Raw genomic sequence first — 23,696 nt, 5'->3', positions numbered from 1 at the left:
GGTTTTTGAGGTCTCCTCTGCTGTTACCATGTGACAGGCTGACACACAGAGGCATACAAAGCTCTGAATTGCTCTGATTCTCCAGCAATTCAGAGCAATCCTTTACATCAGCGTTCAAAGCAATGCTTTAGCTGCAGCAATCAAATTTGAATTTTCTTCAGGAAATGCCCTTTTCTAGTTATTATTATACACAAGTATGAACGTACAAAACAATGTAACAGAGTTGTGTGGTGTGAATTGTAAAATGCACTTTGTTCAGAAGATCTGAATGTAGCTCTGCTATTTAAACTTAAAAGTTACAAATGGCAACACAAAATATGCTTCTTGTTTATTCTTACAAAAAACATGTAAAAGCTTAAACAAGAGTTACAAAGCTACCATTGTCATGTTGATGAATGAGATTCTGGTAAGCTTAGCTCCACCTGTTTTAGCCTTAACTTTAATACCACCAACGTTTGTTGATATTGTCATGTTGTATTCTGAAGCAACAGTTAAAAGCTGAGGTGTAGACTAGTACATTTCTGTCTAATACAAACAAAACAACAAAAATAATAGCTTAATGAGAAATTCAATCAGTTATTCCCCAAACTATTTCAGAGAATAAACGCTGGATTTCTGTCTTTTGTTATGATGATTCAGGAGATTAACTAATGCAATGTGAGGTAATAATGGCCCACGTGTTACTGTTTCCTGAAAACAGCTGAGAGCGGCGCAAACGATCATTTACAGACGCGTGTGTGAATACACATATAAAACCGAGGAAATCCTACTTTGCATGTTGGTCAATTGTTCGCGAGGAAGACAGGCCTTCACTTTTGTTTGCGTGGGGATGGAAGGAGGGCTAAAAGAGGGGGTGTTCCTCCTTGTCCCCTCCTACTCACCCACTATATGCAAAGAAAAAAAACTTGACCAGCCCCCTTTCCATTCCCATGGATCGTATTACGGGAGACTCCAGCTCCGAGACATCTGCTCCGCTAACAACAGAGCGCGTCCCCGCGTCTCCAGCGAACGATCCCGACTCCTGTTGTGCCCCCCTCTCCACCTCATCCTCCTCCCTCCCTCTCTCTCACAATTGTGCTCTCTCTGTTATTTTGTGTTAACACGGTGATCATGAGGATCCACCTTGCATGTGCCCTCCACGTTTTCCGGCTGTAAATTGAAAAAAAAAAGCGCGTCCCTGCTCCATCCCACGGAGAGGCGAGTAGCGGTGGCGGAGCGAGCAGCAGCACCCGGTGCCATCGAGCAGCACATTTCTTTTTGTCTGTGCGCTCGGCAGGCTGCTGGCTCTGGGGCTGTGCGCGGCTTTGCATCCCTTCTCTGGCTACGTTGTTGTAAGGAGAGGACAACGAAGGGCGGATGGACAAAACAAAGATCTGCGGGTCTCATGTGTGAAAGCGCCTCGGCTGTGGAATATTTACTCTGATTTGTGTCTTTTCTGCCAGCTTTTTTGTTTGTTTTGTGACACCATGGAGTCGGTGGAGAAGGAGTGTGGTGCGCTGGGTGGATTATTCCAGGCCATCGTGAACGATATGAAGGTAACACATGTACAAATTGAGGCTGTATGTGACCTTTGTGGTTGCACAGTGGTTGATCAGACCCATATTTTTTACTGCCTTTGTCTCTTACACCCGGTCCTCCCCCACTTAAAACACCGCTGCAGGTCAAACTGAGAGATGAAACATGTTTCTCTTTGTGTTATTTGCATAATGTGCAGCAGGTCTCTCAGGCTGTCGTTACAATTTTTACAACAGTTAAACCGGTGTGCCATATAATACCTGCTGCCACGGAAGCAACAAGAGCACAACAAGATCTTAATATTATCACTAAGCAGTGTATGGATGTGTGTGTTTTCTCCAGGGGTCAAAACCTGAAATCATAATAATCCTAATCCTAGTAAAGTGGTTTCAGTAGTCAGAGCCTGTTAGAAGAGTATAAAAAAATAGAAACAGAAGAAGCAAAACGGTGAGATTGGAAGCATCATACCACAAAAGTGATGAGGTACTGTTTGACCCCAAACAACTGCTCACTCTTTTTATCCCAGCCTGCAACGTTTTCTCGATTAAGTGTCAGCCAGGAAAGGATGCTCTGTAAGAAAATAGCTCCATCAGCTCAACCTCCTGAACAGGAACAGCCATGAAAGGTTATTGATCGTACCTCCTGAGGTCTTGTGGCAGTCCACATCACTGCTTTTGCAGTGTGTTGTTCAATGTAATCCAGGTGTTGCCTTTTAGTAGATGAACTGACTCACCTTTTATCCTTTTTTTGTATCAAGATGCTATAAAAATATTTTAGCAGGATCTTGATGTCTGTTTATGTAGAAGTGTGTGCACTGGGGGAGGGGTTAAGTCAAGGAAGTTGAGTCGGGGTGGTCTGTTGTTCATGACAACAGATGGAAAGTGTGAATGTATTCATCAGGCCTGGAGGCTGCTCCCACTCTTCTCATTGTTTAGGAAACTCATGATGTCACAAAGCGTTCAATAACTGGGAATAAGTCAAGCATCAGGCGTCACTTCCAACCTAACAAATTCTTTATTGATTCCTGGCTCACAGGACTGTGGTGCCTTTGGACACACTATTTATGGACCCATCATTTGTCAGGCTCCAATGAAATCAGCTCTGTTATTGGCAACGAGCTGATTTCATTGGTTCCATATATATTTGCCTTTGGTATTGTGCTCGCCCCAGGGCTCGGAGTGAGAGGCAGGGGCTCTTAGAAAGAGGCAGACTTTGTATTGATAAGCAGCACAAATGAATGAGGCTGAATCCCTTAGTCAGCACAGTATCGATGTCCACTGTCTGAGACAGACATCTGACCTCATTCCTGCCGCCTGGCTGGGCCGTGCAAGCCCAGCTTTACCCCCGGGGAGCAACGCAGCAGTACAGCTTTCCTGTGCTGATCTCGCTGATTGTGAACAATGTTCAAGTGTAGTGTGTACTTTAATGATGCTGCTGCTGCTGCTTATGTACTGTTCTGTACTGACTGAATGTGTTGATACAAGTGGCACCTGTTGGTTATATAACTGTCTGATGAGGCTACAGAAAAAGAAAACAGTAGGAGGTGTTAGAACTGTTGAAAAAAAGTGCTTCAGCTGGAACAGAGCAAGGATCAGGATCTTTAGATCAAACCTGAGAGGTGGTTGTGATCACAAGCTTCAGTGTATGGGAAAGAAAACACCTCTGGAAAAGTCCTTGAGCAACACTGCCTACCAGCTTCAAGGATCATGCTTTTAAACCTTACCCTGCAGTGATTGACTAGGCGTGGGAGGAAGAGCCTTTCTCCTCTTACTTCTACCATCCCTACGTCCCTGGATACTGCTGGGTGTGGATGTAGACACCCCCCCCCCACCTTTGCTACATTGCTTGTAGCCCTCTTTGCCCGCTTTTTAACCCCCCTCTCTCAGCTGTTTTGGCAGTGCATCCCTTCTGCCCCTGGGAGTCACAGATCACACAAGCTAATTAGACACCTGTTGGAGTCAAGTGCAGGCAACAAGGCTGGAGGATCATGGCAAACATTTTTTTTTGGAGATGGTGGCTCTTAAATCACTCTCTAAGGCAGAGGCTTTATCTGGAAGTTAAACACTATCATGGGCAGAATGGAGGTTATGGAGACAGACGTGATGAAGAGCAAGACCCTTTCCTCATTAGCTATATATAGTGAGGGCGTGTAACCCCTTTTGGCTTCTTTCCATAAAGTGGCACACAGGGGTTATGCCCTTCCTATCCTTGTTCTAGGGCACAGTCTATTTCTCTAATGGGATCTAGTCTTGAATGTGTTTTTTGTTCAGCTCCTGCTGATATAGCTGGAGGCAGTGTGTTATAATCCTCATGTAAATCTAAGGCGGTTTTTCTTAAAGTCCATACTACCTGCACATAATGATATAAGGACTTAGATAGCTGAATAGATAGGCTGATTGATGGAAACTAGCACAAGCTAGGAAATCGTACTGACCTTTTAAAAACTAGTTAGAGCATGATCTTATAAAGTCTAACCTGTTTCTAACTACTGGTAACATTCCTCACCTTGACTTTTTGGTGTCTTGATTTCAATATAGTGTCTTATCTGTGTGAATTAAACAGAAATGCATTGACACAAAAAAAATTATCAATCGTGGAGAACATTGTGTTTGTGTGAAGTAGCTTGCTTGTGCACTTAAATGTCCTTGGTGATATATTTACTTAATGAAATACTTTTCCCTCTCTCTTATCAGAGTTCCTACCCTGTTTGGGAAGACTTCAGTGCCAAGGCCACAAAGCTGCACTCTCAACTCAGGTGAGAGTTCCCTTAAGGGAAAAAAGGAAAAAATTCTTGTGCAATGTTTACAGACTCCTCATGCTGTCAGAGCGCTGTGAACATGTGCCTTTGTGTTTACAGGACTACAATTCTGGCAGCCGTGGCCTTTTTAGATGCTTTTCAGAAGGTGGCAGACATGGCTACCAACTCTAGAGGTAAGGTTTTACTATTTATTCAGGCTTTGAAAGAGCTGGTAAGAAACGAACCGAACAATAATCACCACATTTTTGAGCACATGGATTTTTCTCACTGATTATGTGTCTTGCTGATTTTCACTTTGAAGTGATGCTATTGTAACTCTGATCGAGCTGCACTGCAACTGTTATGTGTTATGTGCAGATTCACACTGTTTAAATGCAGTATGGTCTGCACTTTCAGTTAAAGCGGGGCAGTCAACCAGTTGATGTTCTCTCAACTAGAATTTCCCTTTGATTTTTAAAAGCGTCAGACTCCTTGTTCTTTCATGACACCATTCTGCCACACTAAGATGACCAAAGTGGGGGGCCCCATAAGGGGTGGAGGCAGCACAGAGAAATGAAAATCTTAAGCTCATTGTTTCTTCTTTCTTAATGAGGTCTGCTGATCTGCTTTGTCACCCTGCTTGTGGCAGCAGACAGGGCAGCCAGAGAGGCAGCTGATTAACACAGATTTCTGTGGAGTTGAACGTCGAGAGCAGTATGTAGGTCAAAAAAATCCTCCAAACCTGTACAAGCGTGCAAAGGGCTCCTGACACACGCCTGCACGCACACACATACACACACACTGATATTCAAAGGGTGACAGCTGGTGGCCGGCCACCTGACATGACAGGTCACATGCCATCATGCTTTTAAACAGTCTGTACTCGCACCGCCCCCTCATTGACTACTTACTGCGGTAGAAGATGACCACAAGGGCCTTCCTTCAGTGTTCACACATTGTCACCAGTTTTACTCCCATACGCTCTCCTATTACAGTGGAGTTTATTGCCATGGCGATACATCAAGCTACCTTAAATGATTCCTGATGTGAGACGAAGCAAGGTAGAGTAGGGTCAACTTGCTGGCTGCTAACAGCTGGCAGACTGCTTCAATAAAAACAGGGGTATAGACCATGGCAGGGAAAGACTTCAAAGGAGGAGTGTACTAAAAGAAGGGAAGAGAGCAGAATGATAGATAGACCAGAGAGAGATGAGAGAGAAGGGCGAGTCGAGTTTTGCAGCCATAGATGCATAAAATCCCTGTAAGTGTGTCACTCATACACCCACTCACTCTTCTGCTTCTCTCTCAGGGACATTAACTTTAGGATTAATGTCATCCTTCTCAGGCCACAGACTGTATAAGTGATGAGAGACGTTTGCAATTAAAGAGAAACTAATGAAACGTGGTTTAGACTAGTGCTGAGTAGTTAGATGGGAAAAAGGAAGGTTTTACATTTTCATCCACTTAAATGTAAGTCTTTTCTGCTTTTGTCAGCAGAGCTTTGTGGAGTCTGTCATGAAATTTTCATTTAAAATTCAGATCAAAACTATATGTTACAATGTTTACAATGTAACCTGCAAAACTAGTTCCCATCAGCCTCAGCTGGTGACTGTAAACAGCAGTAGTAACAACAGCAACAAGGTCATTTTTATCATCTGATTTTCTGTGTTAGTTCTAGCATTTTGCAAAAAGCATTGCATTAAAGCATTGCTTTAAGAATAAACATTGTGGTGTTTTTAGCTGTAATATATTTTCAACGCCTGACTCTATGCTGTTACAATGTACATTGAATGTGCAGAGATGCCATTTGAAGCCCAGGATTGTTTTCCAAAAGAAGCTGTGAAACGTGTTATAACAAATTAGATCAGGTGCCCAGAGATACCGCATCCTACGCTTTTAACTAGCGCACCCTTTCAATTCCATTTCTCCTGTGGGAGCGTTGTTAGTCTTTGTGTACTCCAAATCTTAACAATTAGTTTGTCAGGAGGAACAACGATATTTAATGGAGCTGGATTGAAGTGCACAGGGATGACCTTTGTAACACTGGCTGCAGGCTTTATAGACATATTTGGGCAACTTCTGACAGCTGCAGTGCTGTAAGTTATTTTTTAAAAATATATTCATACATTCAGATTTTCCACTCTTGAGGAAAAGGAGATGAATGTTCACCACCACGTCTCTGTATCTGCTTCTCTTCACTCTCTTTCTGCCTGTGTCCCTTTCCGTTTATGTGTGTGTGTGTGTGTGGGGGTCGGCCTCCCTGCAGCGATCATGTTTGTCTCAGCGTCTGCACTGCCATATAGGGCTGATTGCACCACAGGGGGCAGACCTTCAGCTATGAACAACAGGCCAACAGGCCGTCAACGCCGTCACCCAGATCCCCTCTTGTGTTTGGGGACAAGCTGCAGCTGCTGGCACAGCTGGAGGTTTCATCTTCTTCGGCCTCCTTTTAATTTACCTTTGACACACTCACCCTGTCACCCCTTTAACTCTCACACACTCCAGACTGTACACAGTTTGCTGCCAAGTAAAGCAACATTTCCTCTCATTCATTGCTTCTTGATAGATCAGGGAGAGAGGACTGTGAATGAAAGAGCTTTTTATGATTTCCTGTCCTAACTTCATTTGTGTTGTTTTTGTTCTTAGCAGGCAGCTTTTCACATAATAACTGTATCACATTTAACACCATCCCATTTATATCAATCCTTTCCCTGCGTCCACATGGTCACATGTCAAACTCTCCTGGCCAATCTTGGAGTTCAGGCTTCCTCTTGCCCGTGTTGTCCGTTTTTAGAGTTTATGGTCATGGTCGTGGCGTCGGCGTCTGTGTTTTACGAAGCAGCTGGAGAAGTTGGCTGCCAGGGGTTTTGGCAGTTTGTCTGACAGCGCTGTTTCTCTAAGCTCTGCTGATGGATCCATGTCTGAAGGCATGTCTGTTTCTGTGAACTGGCAGCTCGCATCTGGGTTCAATAAAGGTCTTCTAGCCACAAAGACTATATTAGATGCATGTATTGGGAGAGTTTTGGGCTTTTAAAAGATACATGTTTAATATTTCAACACAAATCTTTGCTGTAGCTTAGCGTAAGGCTCTCTTTGGGGTGTTTTATTGTTCAGCTGGTCAGCCTAATGAATTTTGGTGTGTGTCGTCTAGACCTATTTTGTTGTTCGTATAAAATGTTGTGTGCATTGTGTGTTTTGTTGCTTCTAGATGACATGTGTTTTAGTAGGTTGACTTCATTTTCTCCATTTGTACATGGCTGAAATGGATAGATGTCAAAGACTCAGTAGTCCATGGCTAATGGTCCATCAGGGCATGCCGTGCTGCCTCCATAGTTTTTGGAGGATGAGGTGAGTATAGTGAGTTGACCTAGGTGGGGGTTGTGGATGCAGTGGGATTTCCACAGCTCTGGGTATCCAGGCTGGGCAGAGGCGTTTAGCTAATCCTCTTAGCCCCACTCTGTAACACACAGACACAGACTGCCTTCTCTTCCCTTCCCAATCAGCCACCCCCAGCTTTGAAAATTCACACTCTGGGATGATCGGCCAGACTGCCATGCTCTGCAACGTTCTGTTCAACACAGCTGAAACCTTCTTCTTTTCACATCTGTACACCAGAACTAGTACAAGACACACACCGTTACACACACAGACATAATGTTCCTGTGGATGACTGCATGCCCTCTGTGTCTGCCTTTTCTTTCTTAGTCATAGAGTCCATGCTCAGTGGAGGTATGCTAGTAGATCAGTGTGTCAGCGAAGCACTAATCTGCTTGGCCACTGTACTTCTCTGGGTTGGCAGATGGGACGGATATCCCTACCCGCCATCTGGACAGCTTGGCTTGGAAGAGATGTGGCCGTGGCCTAGTGCAGAGCGAGATCAGGGGATTACTGTCCTCCGTGCGATCCTAGCAGCACAGTTATTTTTATGAACATGTCAAATAATGAGTACATGTGACAAAAAACTGACATCCATCAAGCTTGGCATTTCATGTACAAGCCTTATACGAACTAGTATTGTACTTTGTGAACCAGGAGCTTAGAATCTGCCATTGCGTGGCTGAATTGATAAAATGAGCTTACAATGCAGTTTGCAATTTTACGTTTATGTTTTTTCTGTTATATGTGAATGTCAGCTTTGCCACTCTGGTGATTGTATGCTGGTATTTCATAAACTTCAATCATGAAGTTACAATAGATAGTAAAAATATCCTCTTATGCTCTTTGCTTTGTTTGTTACACGGAGCTACACAGATCTCAGCTCTTCATGCCTCGCTCTGCAGTTTGCAGACTTCAACCTCAAAAGTCGATGTGGTTATAAAGCAAGTGAATGTTTTCCAGCTATTATAATGACTACATTCTAAAATATGTAAAGGGTAAAGTGGCTGCAACAATGATGTGAGGAGCAGATGAAAAGGGGAAACGGCGGGAGAGAAAACAAATCTTTTGGTTCTGCATAGCTTTCGTTCTGAGGGTGAATACAAAAAACGTTAGAAGACAAACATGAGACTTGAGGGGAACACTGTGTACAGCTACATCCTGAACATGAACTCGGCATGGAAGGGAGCTGGAGAGAGGAGGAAAAATATGCGAGAGAGACTGATGGAGGAATGTAAGGGAGGACGTTAAAAGAGGGATTGAAAGGAATAAATGCACAGATGCAAGCAGCAGAGGTGGGGTTTTAATGCTGAAAATATGCAGCGAATGGTGTATGACTGATCAGGTCATATGATCAAATGTTATTATTTTAAGCACAACACCATTGAGGGCTTATTTTTGTCACTTTCTATTTGACTGATACCATATAGTGAAAACAAAATGCAGATACAAATGTTGCACTGGAAGTATTGCTGTCCAGTATGTGAAAACTAGAATGTGTTTTAAATTCAGATTCCCCAATCACTACCCATGTTTGGCAGCATATTATAAAAAGATTAAGACTATTCCCTGAAACATTATTGGTTGGGAATCAAGAATATTTTTAGACAGCCAGCTTTCATGGAACAAAAATGTTACTCTGAAAATATAGAGCATTTATTCTTGCTGTCTGGGTTCTGACCTTAAGCATACACAAAGAATGTGTTGCAGGGGAAACTGGGGAATGATGATAATAAACTTCCTGTCAGGGCAACCTAACACTGAGGCTTGATATGAAGGTGGAGCTTATGAAATGCTATATGAGCAGCAGCAGAAACACCAGCAGTGCTGTCAGCATTGTTTGCAAATGAGCTGAACAGCATTAACCGGGGCAGAGCATTGTCAGCTAAGATAAAGACAATAGCAGACAGCACAAAGCTGGATAAGTTATTCCAATGACTAGGTGGCTGTGCTTTTGAATTTGAACTTAAGGGAAAACATCACAGGAGCTCCTGAAACTTTAAATGTACCTGTCTGACATGAGGGGGGAAAAGACCCTACCCTCTACTGTGCATTTTCTTGTTTTCTTCGCTGTGTCCTTTTTTCGCTAATGAAAAGCACATCTGGACCAGAGGGTGGCGATTATTTTTAGCAGCATTTATGTCCCTGAGCAGGAAGTTCCTCCAGCAGAGAATATATCACTTCCTCCTCCTTCTCCGTCCACCTCCTCCAGTCTCCTCCTAATGTATTCCAGAACATCGTTTCACCACCTCAGGACACACTGGGGTCTGTCTCGGTGTTTCTGGTTAAGAGGTGAAACTTACTATGCGTACTGTCTGGCCAGTCAACAATGGGATGAGTGTGTGTGTGTGTCAGTCCTAAACAATTGATCCCAAGGCTGTTTCCTCTGTCTTTCAGTAGTATTGTGGCTGGTAATAAAAGACAAGAGACATTCCACATTTCAGGATGTCACACAAAGGCTTGGAATGAGGTTTGGATTTTCACTGCAGACACACGGCACATACAGCACATACCTTCAATCATAAACAAACACTTTCGGTCTTATTTTTAGCCTCTTAGAACTTAGTATTTGCTCCTATATGTGGTCCCAGGGAAGATCAGTTATCCCACATACCCTTATCCTTAGAGTGAGTGTGGTTGTGTATTTAGACGTTTAAATACATTTTCACATTTCACATTATTCTGAATTATTGTTGGAAATCTTTGATAGAAATGAAAACATTAATACAAAAAATTGTGTTTAAAACCAAAAACCAAGATTCAAATGGTTAAAATGTAGGTTTAAGTGTCTGTCAGTATTATTACAAATGCCCTATAAATGAAATAAAAGAATGTCTGCGTATATGAGAGTTTTCACAAATAATGGGTACGTGAAACTTATCTTAACATAACTCTTAACATACTCTTGCACTTTGAGTTTAGTGAAACCCATTTCCACATTTAGCCTATGAGCAATGTGAACTCATTTAGGCTTTGTTCACAAAATAAAACCTAATTTTAATGCCATTTTTTTATCTTCAACTTTCTGTTTTAGAAGCAGACTTGCTTTGTTGTCATCATGAACAAAGAATGTTGTTGTTAAGGCTAATCCACTTTCAGCTCACAGTCAGTGTGTAAATATGCTGACATTCTGGATAGTTTCTTTAAAAAAACACATACTGAGTCTGTCATCCACAATTTATATATCTTGAACTAGATCTATAACTCTGTTGCTGCAGGCGTACAGCGCGGTACTTGATTTCCACAGTCCATGTCCACATGCGTCTGTTTTATCCACCACTCAAGCTATTGCACTCCTACCAGCAGATGCGAGGGATGCTGCTTTATTTATGATACTGACTGCCTGCGCTGTGCTGCACTACCAGAACTCGAGCTGTGCTTTGAAGCAAATGCTTGATGTGAATGTATGATGTTTCATCATGTTTTGAGACATCTCAGCTGCATGTTTGCTCAACTGGCCAACCTACCAAAATCAAAGTCCTCTTTATCCTTTTTTTTTAACTGAAAAATCATATTTACATAATATTTTGTGCTTTTTTGGAGGAGATAACACACAAAATATGGTTTTAAATGACAAAATATTTTGTGGGCTTAATGTGGGAGAGTTTGTCCTGGTAAAGTGCCTGTTGCACCTGCAGTGGATGCATTTCACTTCCTCTCTCTCCTGACTGGCTGATCCCACCCGGCACCAGGGCACTGTGTACCCTCTTTCATCCTACAGCCCCTTTCATCCATCAGTGGCCTTTGCTATGTCCCTGCCAGTTCACATTCTGCCTTACTTAAAAGGGGTGAGGGAAGGCTTAACTGTCTGTGCCAGCCACAGTCGGCTTCATGGCCAAGGTGCCAATGTGAGGAATAACTGTTGTCTCACAGATGATGGAATTTCCTTAGCTCAGCTCAGTGTGAAAGCCAAGCAAAAAAGGGACTTAATATTCCTGGAAGTGTATCACTAAGGATGTTCTGTACCTTTTTCTCGTAGAGTCCACATAAACATGCTTTATTGACACAGGAAACAGAGGGGGGGGGCTGAATTCAGCGGTAGCGACGCTCAACTCCAGCAGAATATCATTCCAAGTCGGTAGTCTGAGTACAGTGAAATCTGAGCAGGCTTTAGATGTTGAACGAGAGAGATACTGTAGTTAGGCTAAGCGCTCATGTTGAAGACATCAGGGAGTGAGGCCTGTGGCAGTTTAGCCCCTGGCTCCCGGCTCCTGGCAGGAGAACCCCTATAAAGCAGGCCTATTAAAATGCTCCTCCTTCCCCAAAGAATCAGGGGGAGTTAATCAGAACCAGAGCTCTGGATAGAACCACTCACTAAATGCTCAGACCATGCTGTGCTTGTCTTGGATACTGGAGCTTAAAGTTCCCACCAAAACCCACCAATGAGGTCTTGACCTTCCCACCAACAAGCCCATGTACTTTTCAACATGCACAGCAAATCTGGTGGCAATTTATATTTATGTTCATATCGAGCCAGGCGCCATCAGCGCCAGATACATGCACGGCAGCGCTGCTGTAATGAACCACACATTGCTGCGCTGCTCAACTGCTGCCAGTTGTTTGTTCCATGTCCTAAGATATATGACTGAGTTGCATAACAGCTCTCTTCAATCCTGGTCTGTGTTTTGCTCATTCATGCACGTGTGGGTGTCTGCTATGAGGTCGGCCTGACTCCCCCTAAAGCTCTAGGGGTCCCGTTCTGCTTAATAATCACTTTTCCAGTTCTGTTGTGTACTTATAGCTAGCTTCCAAGATGCTACAAGGTATTCATATATCTTAAAATAATTAATACCCCAAAATACCAAAACAAAAGGGAAATAACAGTCAGCAAGAATTCTACTTCTACATTCTGCTGAATATTTATCTTTGCTAATCAGGCTGAACCTTCCCTCCTGGCATTTATATGTCTGTCACATGCCTGTGTGGTAATACAGAGTGCTGTGGAAGTCAATCACTGTGTCTGTGTCCATCCGGTTGAGGCCAGAGGCCAGCAGAGCTTTTGGACATGGCCAGGAAGCCTCTGAACCTCCCCAGGATGTAGCTGTCAGCTGATCCCCTTTAGGCAGGGGAAGACGGAGGAGGAGGGGGAGGAGGAGGAGGAGGAGGAGACGGGAGGGAAGAGGTGGGGAGCAAGAGGGAAGTTGGCAGGTGTGACTGGGGCAGGAGAATGGGGGGTTGGGGACTCTCTCCAGCTGACAGTGACATTGGAAAGACCTGTTATACATATACAAGGAGTTCACATTACTCCCCCTTTTTTCCTCCCTCCATCCTGCAAGAAGTTACTCACAGCTGTGACCCCCTCCATGCCGTTTTAGAAACAAAATCACGTGCCTTATGTGTATGTCTCTGTTTTTCATCATTACATCATGAGTCAGTGCAACTATACCCAGTGAAAGACGAACATCTCATTTACTATTTTTGGAAGAAGTCAGCGTATAGGTTCCACATGTTACTTCAGTCACTTTGTGCTGTGTGTGATACAGCTGGATGACCTTTGACCTCTAAACCTCCCCTCTCACTCAGTCACTTAGAAAAGCACTGCAGACATGGGGCCCATGCACTGTTCTTCATCTGCCTGGCGAAAATGTCTCTGTAAGAAAGAGTCCAGATATGTCTTTGAACTAACAGTTTGAGGTTGACAGTCGGTTGACAGTAGTGGAGTGAAATGGTCTTTGTCTTGCATTGTGTTAACTGGTGACAGTAACCCAGTTTCCTAAAGTAGAAAAGGAGCACAGATCTCATCGGACAACAATCTGGAGCATTCCTTGCACCGAGTCTTATTTCAGGCCTGCTATATTAGTCATGTGCTTCATTCTGTGCATCACTCTTTCCTTCTGCCTGGTTTTATAGTGAATATTCTCTCTCACTCTGTGTCTGTCCTGCATGAATGGTGTTTAGGAAACAGAGAGAACAGGAAAGGCAGAGCAGGCAGGGAAGAATAGAGGGATATCCCCTTACAGGGTTCCCTCCTTTTCCCTCCAGGATAGTAGGGGTGAGAACTTCGGAAAGGGTGGGGGGGTTCGGTAAATCACACCACCTGTCCGCACACATGCACGCATGTGAATCTGTGCAATGAAGGAAAAAAAAATCATTCATAAACATGAATGCAAACATTGATGCTTCCATTCTGCTGCTCAAAGATGCCCTCTCTCTCTCTCTTTCTGTTTGTGTGTGTGTGGAGAGAGAGAGAGACCCTCAGATTAGCCCTATGTGGGCCAGATTACAACAGGATCAGTGCTGCCACATATTACACCGGCCTGTGAATCATCAGTGAGACAGTGGGGCAGCCTGGGATTTAGGGGCTTAAGACCCCATTTAATTACACTTCAGTAGAGAGGAAAAGTACAGTAACCAATTCACACAAGCTGTTTTATTTCCAATGTGGTGAGACTCTGCTTGCCGTCAAAGGAGACAAATGCATGTTTTGTAAAGAGGACAGGTTGAATTTGTTTTTACCTAAACAAACGTGACATTTATCCTATTTGCTTTTTTGTCCACCTTGTGGTTGCAGCTGGACATACCTTTTAAAAAAGACACAAACACATCTGACAAGTGAGATTTTTTTAGAAAGATGTGTTATGTCCTCTCATGGAAAAATCATATTTGTCTAGCTCAAGGTGCCTATCAGTGATCTGTAATGTCAAGTTTTCACATCATAGGTAACAATTTGTCTGTCTCTCCAAGGTGCCACCAGGGACATCGGGTCAGCTCTGACAAGGATGTGTATGAGACACCGCAGCATTGAGGCAAAATTACGCCACTTTACCAAGTAAGTGTCGGTTGTATCACATTTTTTTCCCTCTGCAATTTTCTCCCCTCTGATGCCCTGAGGGGATTATCATGTTCTGAGGTCCCATCTCTTTTGTGTTGACCATCTTCTTATTGTGCTACTCTTTGCTGAAGGTTTTCGGTACAGTGGAGATGAAGCTGTTTGCTATACGTGTCATTCTCTGATTCTGTCTTCTCACACTGCTGTCTCTCTAGTGTTCTTTTGGAAGGCCTGGTTACACCACTCCAGGACAGAATAGAAGAGTGGAAGAAGACAGCTAATCAGCTGGATAAAGACCATGCCAAAGGTGAACAACAATAAATCTGTACATACCATTTAGTCTCAATGTGTGTTGGACAGAGATTTATACATCTGTTTATTTACTTCTTTTCCGCAGAATACAAAAGGTCTCGTCAGGAAATTAAAAGGAAGTCATTAGACACCATAAAACTCCAGAAAAAAGCCAGAAAAGGTGAGATATGATCACTGATGGACCTGTCATATAACTCTAATAATATTTTAGGTCAGATATCAATAAAGTCTGCAGGATGTTGATCCCTGGGCCATACAAATGTCCAGTGGTGAATCAGCACCATCTACAGTGCAGAACAAGAACTGACTCATCAAATCAAAACGCCTGGCACAATAATCTTGGTACCTGCTTTACCATCATAAATCAAAGAAATTAAGTTCTTTCCTAGCCTGCGCTTGCATTAGCCCCTACTGCTGGTTGTAATTAAACTTTTATTTACTTACAGCACCTAATAGACCAGTGGTATGGGCTAGTCATAAACATGCAATGTGCTTTTTATTTGATACACCTAACACTGCTTGTTCTTCTGTCCCTCCCCCTCCCCTGCCTGTTACTGCAACACCCATCCCTTCTATTTTCTCTTTGGCACCTTTCTCTGGCTGTAGAGCTTCTAGGTATGTCTGTTGTGTGAATAAGAACTCCTAACGCTAGTTTCAAGCATCAAAAGCATCTTTAGATCAACCTGCCAGTCAAAAAAAAACACTGTGCTGTTTTTGCATTTGTGTTCAAAAGTGGACTAACATAAATTGTAGAGTAAGATTGTAGTTACTGCTCGACGGCACCTTTTTGGGCTTAGCATTCTTTAGCCTGGTCTGTCAAAATGTAGTAAAATTTTCACACCAGCCCCTCTAAATAAAATTTGATTTAAAATATAGTCTTATTCTTGCGTGTTCAATTGCATCAATTGCGCCAACTGAAACTACAAAGAAACATTGCTTATCACAGAAACCATTTTAATCTGCCAAAGTAGGAAAAGCACGTGTTACTATCAACATTAAAGACCTTTTGTCAGAGTAAACCACACTAGTGTGTCTGTCAGCTGGGATTTTTATTAGGTGCCTTTGGACATATCAGATATTTACACATATGTCTGTGTTACATGCACCTATCATTCTCTGAACGTCTTTTTATCGTCTTTTTGGCAAGCCCTCATACCACTGTATATTATTAGCTTCTTTCCATTTAACTTTGTGATGGTGGCCAGAATTTCTTTTTAAACTGGCAAGCTGTCACATCCTCAGGGGAATCTTCAGCTAATGAAGACCTTTTTAAAGAAACGTGTGCTAAAGCTTAGCTAATTAAGCTGATATGTGTTAAATATATAGGCAGGTGTTGTATCTTATCTACAGTGAGCTGCTTCCTATGTAGGTGATTTAAATCTAAGCAAGTTGCTAACATCACAGGGTGCTAATTTAAATTTCCTCACTCTAATGTAGCCAATTATATTTTCCCATCCTACCATACTTTGTGATTCCACTGAAAATGCTGAGACACAGCCTACCGCAGGGTGTTTAAAATGACTGGCAGTGCATGTCTGTGTAAATCATGCGAAGAATGTAACATCTCAGTGGTCATCTTCATCACATCCTTTCAGTCTTCTGCTGTCACTGTGGTATGCGGCCTGAATAACATTTTGTACTGTTGTGTTTTACTAATCACATCCATTTCAGGGTCTGCACATCATCACCAGTTTCACTGATTGATGACATGTTGCTCATTTCCATGTACATGAACCATTTCAGTGTACTGTTCGTCAGTGTGTTGACCTCTAGAATGTAGCAGTTTATCATTATTTGTTCTAATCATCTCTCATTTTTTACTCTTTCCCTCCTCTGTGTGCTGTGGACACTTTATGTCTCTTCTGTAATTATCCCCCTCCCCTCCAATTTTCAATCTGTTTTCATTCCTCCTCCTCCTCTTCTTCTTTTCTTTTTACTCAACTCCTTTCTCCTCTGTCCTCCCTTCCTCTCATCCTTCCTCCCTCTTCTGCGTCCCTTGTCGTTGTCCTGCACAGGCCGGGGAAATCTGCGTCCCCAGCTGGACAGTGCCATGCAGGATGTCAGTGACTTGTACCTGCTGATGGAGGAGACGGAGAAGCAGGCTGTGCGCAGAGCGCTCCTGGAGGAGAGGGGGCGATATTGTTCATTCATCAACTTGCTTCAGCCTGTGGTGGTGAGGACCAGGAAATACATCTAAAGAGCATGAAACATGTTTGAGCTTGCTTGATTTGATCTGTCGTTTGTTCCCTCCAGAATGTAGAGATTGCCATGCTGGGAGAGATAACACATTTACAGGCAATTGTTGATGACCTTACTGTGTTGACCGAAGACCCACACAAGCTGCCACCGGCCAGTGAGCAGGTACTACAGGTGTCCTACTGTTAAGCTGTTGTTGCTGGTCAGGTTATTTAGATTACACTCATATTTTCCAGAAAAAAATGCTGCGCCTTACAACACAGAGGGGCTTCATGCAGCTGCCTTACACTCAATAGAGTAACAAACATGTCAATGTGCGGCTGAAAATAGTCCCTCAGATCACATCTTTAAGCATGCAGTGCTCAGCAATTGTAGGATATTATCTTGTCACTTTCTGCCACCTTTAAAAGCAGTGTCTGTCTGTTGTTGTGCACTGGTGTATAATCATCTTTTTGTTATGTGTTGCCGCAGGTGATCCGTGACCTGAAAGGCTCCGACTATAGCTGGTCCTACCAGACCCCTCCTTCCTCCCCCAGCAGCACCAGCTCCAGGAAAAGCAGCATGTGCAGGTATATCCTTAAAAACACAAAAAATCAACTCCAGGTAGTGGAGAGAAAAGAAAAATCAAGAAATTACTTTTTCTTAATACAAATTTATTTAAGACTTTGATTTTAGTCAGTCACTTCAGCATCATTATTGTGTTGATAGTATACATATGATACTATACAGCGCCACTGCATCTAGTTAACATCAACATAGCAAGTGACACAATCGTACCTTAATGCTTGATGCCGCTTGCTGTTGAATACATTACATACATACAAGTTTATTTGCTATATACATATTTATATTGTAGATTTTATTCGTTAACCAAAAAGTGACCTGAAACCTGAACATGCATCATTTTCACTGACACTTAAGATGTTTTATGTTGTTAATTTCAACCCATCGACACAGAAGCAGAGATATGAAGCATATAAAGACAGCCATAAACACATTGGTGCACCTTCTTTACAATACTGCCTAACTACCACTGACAGTCGACGTGTAGTAATATCCTGCCAGCTTCTCGGCTCTTGCTCCCGGCAGATTTGTAGCTCACAAGCTTCTTACAGCCAGATTATGTCCAAAGCTGTCAAACATTACAACGTCTGAAAGCCATGAGTCTACACGAAAACCAAAATCCACATTTTCATAGGGCTAATTGTGAGATTCCAACAGTTTGTTTATAAATATATAATTCTACAAATAAGCCTTACAAATAATGTGTAAAGTTGACTCACCATCATCACCCTGCTTTACCCTTGCTTGCAGAACTTCCCTGATATTTGACCCAATTAACACCCTATTCCATTTTTGGAATGCTATATTTATTCATACTGCAATCCCTAACTAAATGTGTGACTGAATAATTTCACACAGGGTTAAATCACATCGTCTTTAGGACAGAAAAAGGAAGCTTATTTCACTCAAATGTCAGCTTTTTCTATGTGTTAACACAGGTGCCACAGTGTGTTTTGCTGCTGTACATTTCATGATTTCACCAATACATCAGCTCCATAAAGAAATAAAAAAATGTAATCATAGGCAAATCTTTTGATGGTAAAAAAAAATACAGGGAAGAAAAGGAGGAGTTATTCATCAATCATTATTTAATTTGCCATATTTTATTTGGCATTCCTCCTTATGAGGTCTCCTAGAGGACGAAGATTAATGAGAAGTGATAACTTCAAATAAATTCCATAGGGAAAGTGTACCAAGAAGTTGTGGGAGAGGAGTTGAGAGGGAAGGTGAGGAGTGCAAGCAGCACATTTGAAAATGCGTGGGTGAGAGAGAGAAGACTGCTGAGTGAGAAAGACAGAAGAGGAGATGGGAAAAAAAAGCTGTTAATGTTCCGAGTGAAAGTAAAATCAAAGAAATAATAACTTTTTAATGCTCCTTGATCAACCACAATTAAAAGGATGGCACCATTTAGACATCTCAGTAGCCAGCGCTTCATTTTCACAGCTGTCGTCCCTATAAATCGAACAAACACAGGGATAGAAATCTAGAACACAATCCTGTTTAACATGCACGTTGAATTTTTCCACTGGTGTGATGTCCTGTCACAACAGCCTCCTCCAGATGCCCTCTGCAGGAGCCCACCGGCTCAGCAGCGTCTCCTCCCACGACTCGGGCTTCGTCTCCCAGGATGCCAACACTCATTCTAAGCCTCCGTCACCCATGCCCTCTGATATCACTAGCCAGGTATGATTTTAAAATGTAATTTTTTTTTATCATAGTGAGTGAGTTTCAGCAAAACCAGGAAGCAAGCAAACTTGTTATCTCTAGGGAGTAATGCTGCAGGGCAGAAGGACACAGCAACAGTTATCACTTTCTTGTCAAAGAAAATCTATAATAATTCTACCAGTCTTATTTCCATCTAGTGCTTTTTGCCATATTTGCATTTCATACATAAAGCCATCCTCACAGTAAGAGCTTCATAAACGAACCCTGAGCTGTAGGGTTTTTTTTTTTGCTGCAACAGAGCTTTTTTCAGTTACAAATGTTGAATTTTCATCCCACTAGACTGATAAAGTTATTCACACTCTCACAGTTTGAACAGATAGCAGCATACAGAAGCACACTAGCATACCAACTGATGTAATGTTCTTTTTAGCTTTCCATCTAGGCTATAGTCTATAGATCCCCTCAGAGAGGAAAAGAAATCCCTTTTACTGCAGCTCATCAACACTCTTCCCTCATTCTCACCCTCTTCCTATGCATCTCTCACACCTTCCTCTTTCTCCCTGTTTCCTCTATACCTATGCTGTTCTTTACGCCATCTTCCCTTTCCCAGAAATCAACCAGCTCAGCCTCCTCTGAGGCTTCAGAAACCTGCCAGTCTGTCAGCGAGTGCAACTCTCCTACAGCGGTTAGTACTGCGCACTTCTCTCACAAATCTACCTGCTTTGGACACACATACACACACACAGAGCTTTCAGACATGCACACTGAAGTGCATTTGATTCACTGTTATCTAAAGCTTAAAGACGCCCACAGGCTCTTTAGGACACTGTCGGAGTGGTGTGACGTAGACTGTCAGTGATTGTTGAGCACTCTGACTCAGACTTGTCTGTCCATTCCGCAGTTTGGCTCATACTCATCCTTCGGTACCTTCCGCCCTGCTTTCTCTCACACTGGCACCATCAGGCCTCTCTCTGTCATACTTCCTGCGTCCCCCACATTTAACCACTCCCCTGGATCCAACACTCCCTCACCCACATCAAAGGTTCCTAGTTGGAAGGTTTGTTTTCATTTGCAAATTTAATTTTGGGTTTTCTCTTTTAATACTTTGATGCTTCTTTGCTTCTTGTGCTTTTTCCTAAATTGCTCATCAAGCTCAGTTTCCCAATGTTTCCTCACAAAGACATGCCTTTATTATTTAACAGCTCTCACATAAGCTATTGTAGCCTTCCCAAATCTATCATGCATTTAACCAGTTCATGAGCCAAAACAGACGCTTCCATGCTTAACTGACTGGACAACTGTGGGATGGCAAGCACTGGAGATGCACAGTTTGAAGACAGTCTAATTATTCTGTCTGCTGCTGCAGGACTGGGCCAAATCGAGTTCCTGTGAGCCAGCGTTGGCCAGCACACTGCAGCGTAGGAGGGAGTCTATGGATAAGATGAGAGAACTGGAAGCTCCACCCAGTCCACAGGGGTATTCTGGGATGCAACCAGATGATCTGCACAGAGTGAGAAGTGGCCCAGGAACTATTATATCCAAGGTAGGAAAGGCTTTGGGGAGTAAAAATCTAAATGAGAAATAATTTGTGTGCCTTGGGAATCGTAGAGTGGTGAATTGCATATGTAAATGAGTGCTTATCTGTATGTATTTCCTATCTGTGTGTGTGGGTAGCATGGCGAGCCCCTGTCTCCAGCAGCCAGTACCTTAGCTATGGTACTGACCAGAGGCTTGAGCATGGAGCAGCAGAAGAGCAGCAGAGACTCTCTGCAGTACTCCAGTGGCTACAGCACCCAGACCAACACCCCCTCCTGCTCAGAGGACACCATACCCTCACAAGGTAACACTCACCCTGAGCAAAACCACAAATGATATTCATGTACAGCACGCTATTTCTGCATTTCTTTGCTGCTTTTTATTTCCAGATTTATTGAGAAACTTTGCAGTTGTGTGATTTAAATTGCACAGTAATAATTGCTCTAACTGTCAGTGTGATTGCTGCAAATTTTTGCGTAATAAAGCAGCTGCAAATTAACACTCCATAATAACTGTTGTCAGAATTTTTTGTCATTCATTGTAAAAAAAAAAATAGATTCTCATGATTCACTGTCACTTCTAGGTTCTGATTATGAGTGCTACTCTCTCAATGGAGACGCTGACAGTGAAGGGCAGGCAGAATTTGACAAGTCTTCTACCATCCCACGCCACAGTAACATTGCTCAGAGCTACCGCCGCATGATCCAAACCAAGAGACCTGCCAGCACAGCAGGTCTTCCTGCAGGTAAAAGCCTGCAGGGTACTCCAAATGGTTCGGGGGGAAACAGCTCGGGAGCCATTTCCTCGGGGACAGCCACTATCCGCAGGACGCCGTCCTCCAAAACCGGTGTGAGACGCACTCCTTCCACATCTGGCCCTATTCCCATTCGCCCCCCTATTGTGCCAGTTAAGACCCCCACAGTGCCAGGCTCTCCGGGGTATGCTAGCCCATCCCACCATCATGCAGGCAGCGAGGAGTTTCTGTACGGTGACGACACATCTGCAGGCGACAACATGAGGGCTTCTCCGAAACGAATGAGCCTCCCTGACACAACCTGGGGCTGTGGAGGAGGAGGGGCAGACAGGACTGTTTACGCCCAGCAGACCCCCGGCATGGCTGTCCACGGTGCTGTGGAGGACCCTCTGCTTGCTGCCAACCGCCACAGCCTGGTGGAGAAGATAGGAGAACTGGCAGCCAGCGCCCATGCCCTCGGTGAGAGTCAGTTCCCCTTCCCCAGCTCGCTGACAGGGGATCCAACTCAGTGTGTGCTCCAGGAGATGTCCTCTATGACCCAAGAGGATGTGGATATTCTGGTGTCTATACGCCGGGGGGTCAGACTGCGCAAGACAGTAACTGATGACAGGTCGGCACCCAGGATCCTTCGGTAGTTGAGGGAGAAAGACTGAAAAAGCAGCTGAGGTGCCCTTATTTACAAAACTGAAGCTTTGTAGTGAAATACAGCAGCACTCCTGTAATACATGAACTGAGGCACAAGTGACAAAAAGTAAATGGAGAATGAAGGCCAGTTGACAGAGTAATGAGTGACCATGGACAATGTCATTTCATGTCATGTATGTATTGCGTACGTAAAAAGTAATCCATATTTTTTGGTTTTTCTTCTGTTATCTTTTGTCTGTGGGCTTCTTGGCTGTGCATTTCTGCTCCCTGTGTTACCAGTCGTTTCAGCCCAGTTTCTCCTTTTTAGACCCAGTGATCAGCTCACCGCTATGGTGGTGATAAATGAGAGCTCTGTGTCTTTGTTCTTGCTCTTATGATTATTATAATATTGTGCTTTTCTCAAATAACCACAGCCACCATGCCAGTGGAAAGTGATGGGCGCAGCGCTCCGTGAGCCTGTCTGTGTGTTTTTGTGTTTCTCATTGTTACTGTAAAAGTACCGTATTACTGTTTTGTTTCATAAGCTGAACAGCAGCTGTGTAATTCATGTAAAAATAGAAGCAATATGACAGCATTTTTATTGCTGTACTGTAATGTCAATATATTCTGCAATTAAACAGGCTTTTTACTGTTGAATGGATGGGTTGTTTCCTTCTTGCAAAATACTGCACAATATTGCCAGGGTGGCTGTGTGTTTAATATGTAAATTGACCTTTACATTATTTCCCAGACCTTCAATACGCACTTTATTTTTTGTTATATTATTAGAATTTTTTTTTCTAAAGATTGTTCTTTGTGTTTCAAGTTGGGCCCAGTACAATATTAATGTATGAATATTAGTTGACAGTTTTTTTTGTTGTGTTTGTTCATGATAGTGTTTTACGAATTGAATTCAGCATTGCAGTACTCCTGCTGTACAGGTGGAGGCGCCAGAGGTCCTTCGTGGCAGCTGTGCTTCCTCTGTGGTGTCCAAATGAGCAGTAATGGAGGATATCTGTTGGCATTACTGCTTCACTGAAGATATGTTTGGCAGGGTGGAAACATGGCTAGTTGTGTTTGTGAGAATGAAGCCAGGAGATGACTCCCTTCCAGGACGGACAGCATGCTCGAAACAGTGAAAACACAGCAAAGGTATGCTGTCATACAAACATGTAGTTTGTTTACACATGAAGCAAAGTAGGCCTAGCTAAACTTCACTCTTAGCTTTCTGACTGTAATTTATAGCTCACATTTAGAAAATAGATTTCCTGCATATGTTCTAAATGAAATACATTTTGTGCAGTCTGTACATGTTATAAAACAAACTTTGAGGCAGTTGGGATTTATGTTCTTGGGAACTGCGATGATATCCTCTCATTATTTATTCAATGATTGGCCCAGCTGGAAAAGAGCTCCTAAATTGACTGTCCCTATAAAGTTTGTCCCTGTGGACGGCAGTGATGATGAACCGCGGGGGCCTGTTTTGGAAGGTACTTCTGTATGATGTATGAGTATAGAGTCCATTATTAAGAGGGGCACTTAGAAGACAAAAAAAGAACAATAAGTGTTCATAGGATTTGAAGGAGTGGAAGAATAAAGCTGGGCTGAGTATGTTATTTAGACAAAGAGGGATCTATTTAAATCTGACTC

The 23,696-nt window shown here is 43.0% G+C and overlaps 1 protein-coding gene across 3 annotated transcripts; it reads left to right on the top strand.

The window, feature by feature from the left end:
* Window positions 1-935: 935 nt before the first annotated feature.
* On the top strand, window positions 936-22,658 carry mtss1la (MTSS I-BAR domain containing 2a). 3 transcript variants are annotated; one of them, XM_028408455.1, is made up of 15 exons: window positions 936-1,535; window positions 4,209-4,270; window positions 4,373-4,446; window positions 14,311-14,395; window positions 14,611-14,702; window positions 14,793-14,867; window positions 16,723-16,880; window positions 16,961-17,068; window positions 17,375-17,472; window positions 19,018-19,150; window positions 19,743-19,817; window positions 20,034-20,189; window positions 20,499-20,675; window positions 20,807-20,972; window positions 21,252-22,658. In XM_028408455.1, the coding sequence occupies exons 1-15, from the start codon at window positions 1,467-1,469 to the stop codon at window positions 22,055-22,057; spliced, it is 2,334 nt and encodes a 777-aa protein (XP_028264256.1). In that variant the 5' UTR covers window positions 936-1,466; the 3' UTR covers window positions 22,058-22,658. The 3 variants fall into 3 exon arrangements, with proteins under 3 accessions (XP_028264256.1, XP_028264257.1, XP_028264258.1); XM_028408456.1 differs by lacking the exon at window positions 20,034-20,189 and having other exon boundaries at window positions 21,252-22,057; XM_028408457.1 differs by lacking the exons at window positions 19,743-19,817; window positions 20,034-20,189 and having other exon boundaries at window positions 21,252-22,057.
* Window positions 22,659-23,696: the final 1,038 nt, after the last annotated feature.

The sequence above is a fragment of the Parambassis ranga genome, chromosome 6, assembly GCF_900634625.1.
Source record: "Parambassis ranga chromosome 6, fParRan2.1, whole genome shotgun sequence".
Lineage (NCBI taxonomy): Eukaryota > Metazoa > Chordata > Actinopteri > Ambassidae > Parambassis > Parambassis ranga.
The sequence above is the reverse complement of the archived record's forward strand: the minus strand, read 5'-3'. Positions and strand labels throughout refer to the sequence as shown.

Bases quoted from the DNA above. Each gene is read 5' to 3' on its own strand.
- mtss1la (XM_028408455.1), top strand. From the start codon at position 1,467: ATGGAGTCGGTGGAGAAGGAGTGTGGTGCGCTGGGTGGATTATTCCAG. The intron at 1,536-4,208 runs GTAACACATGTA...CTCTCTTATCAG, and splicing joins CCATCGTGAACGATATGAAG to AGTTCCTACCCTGTTTGGGA. The intron at 20,676-20,806 runs GTAGGAAAGGCT...GTGTGTGGGTAG, and splicing joins CAGGAACTATTATATCCAAG to CATGGCGAGCCCCTGTCTCC.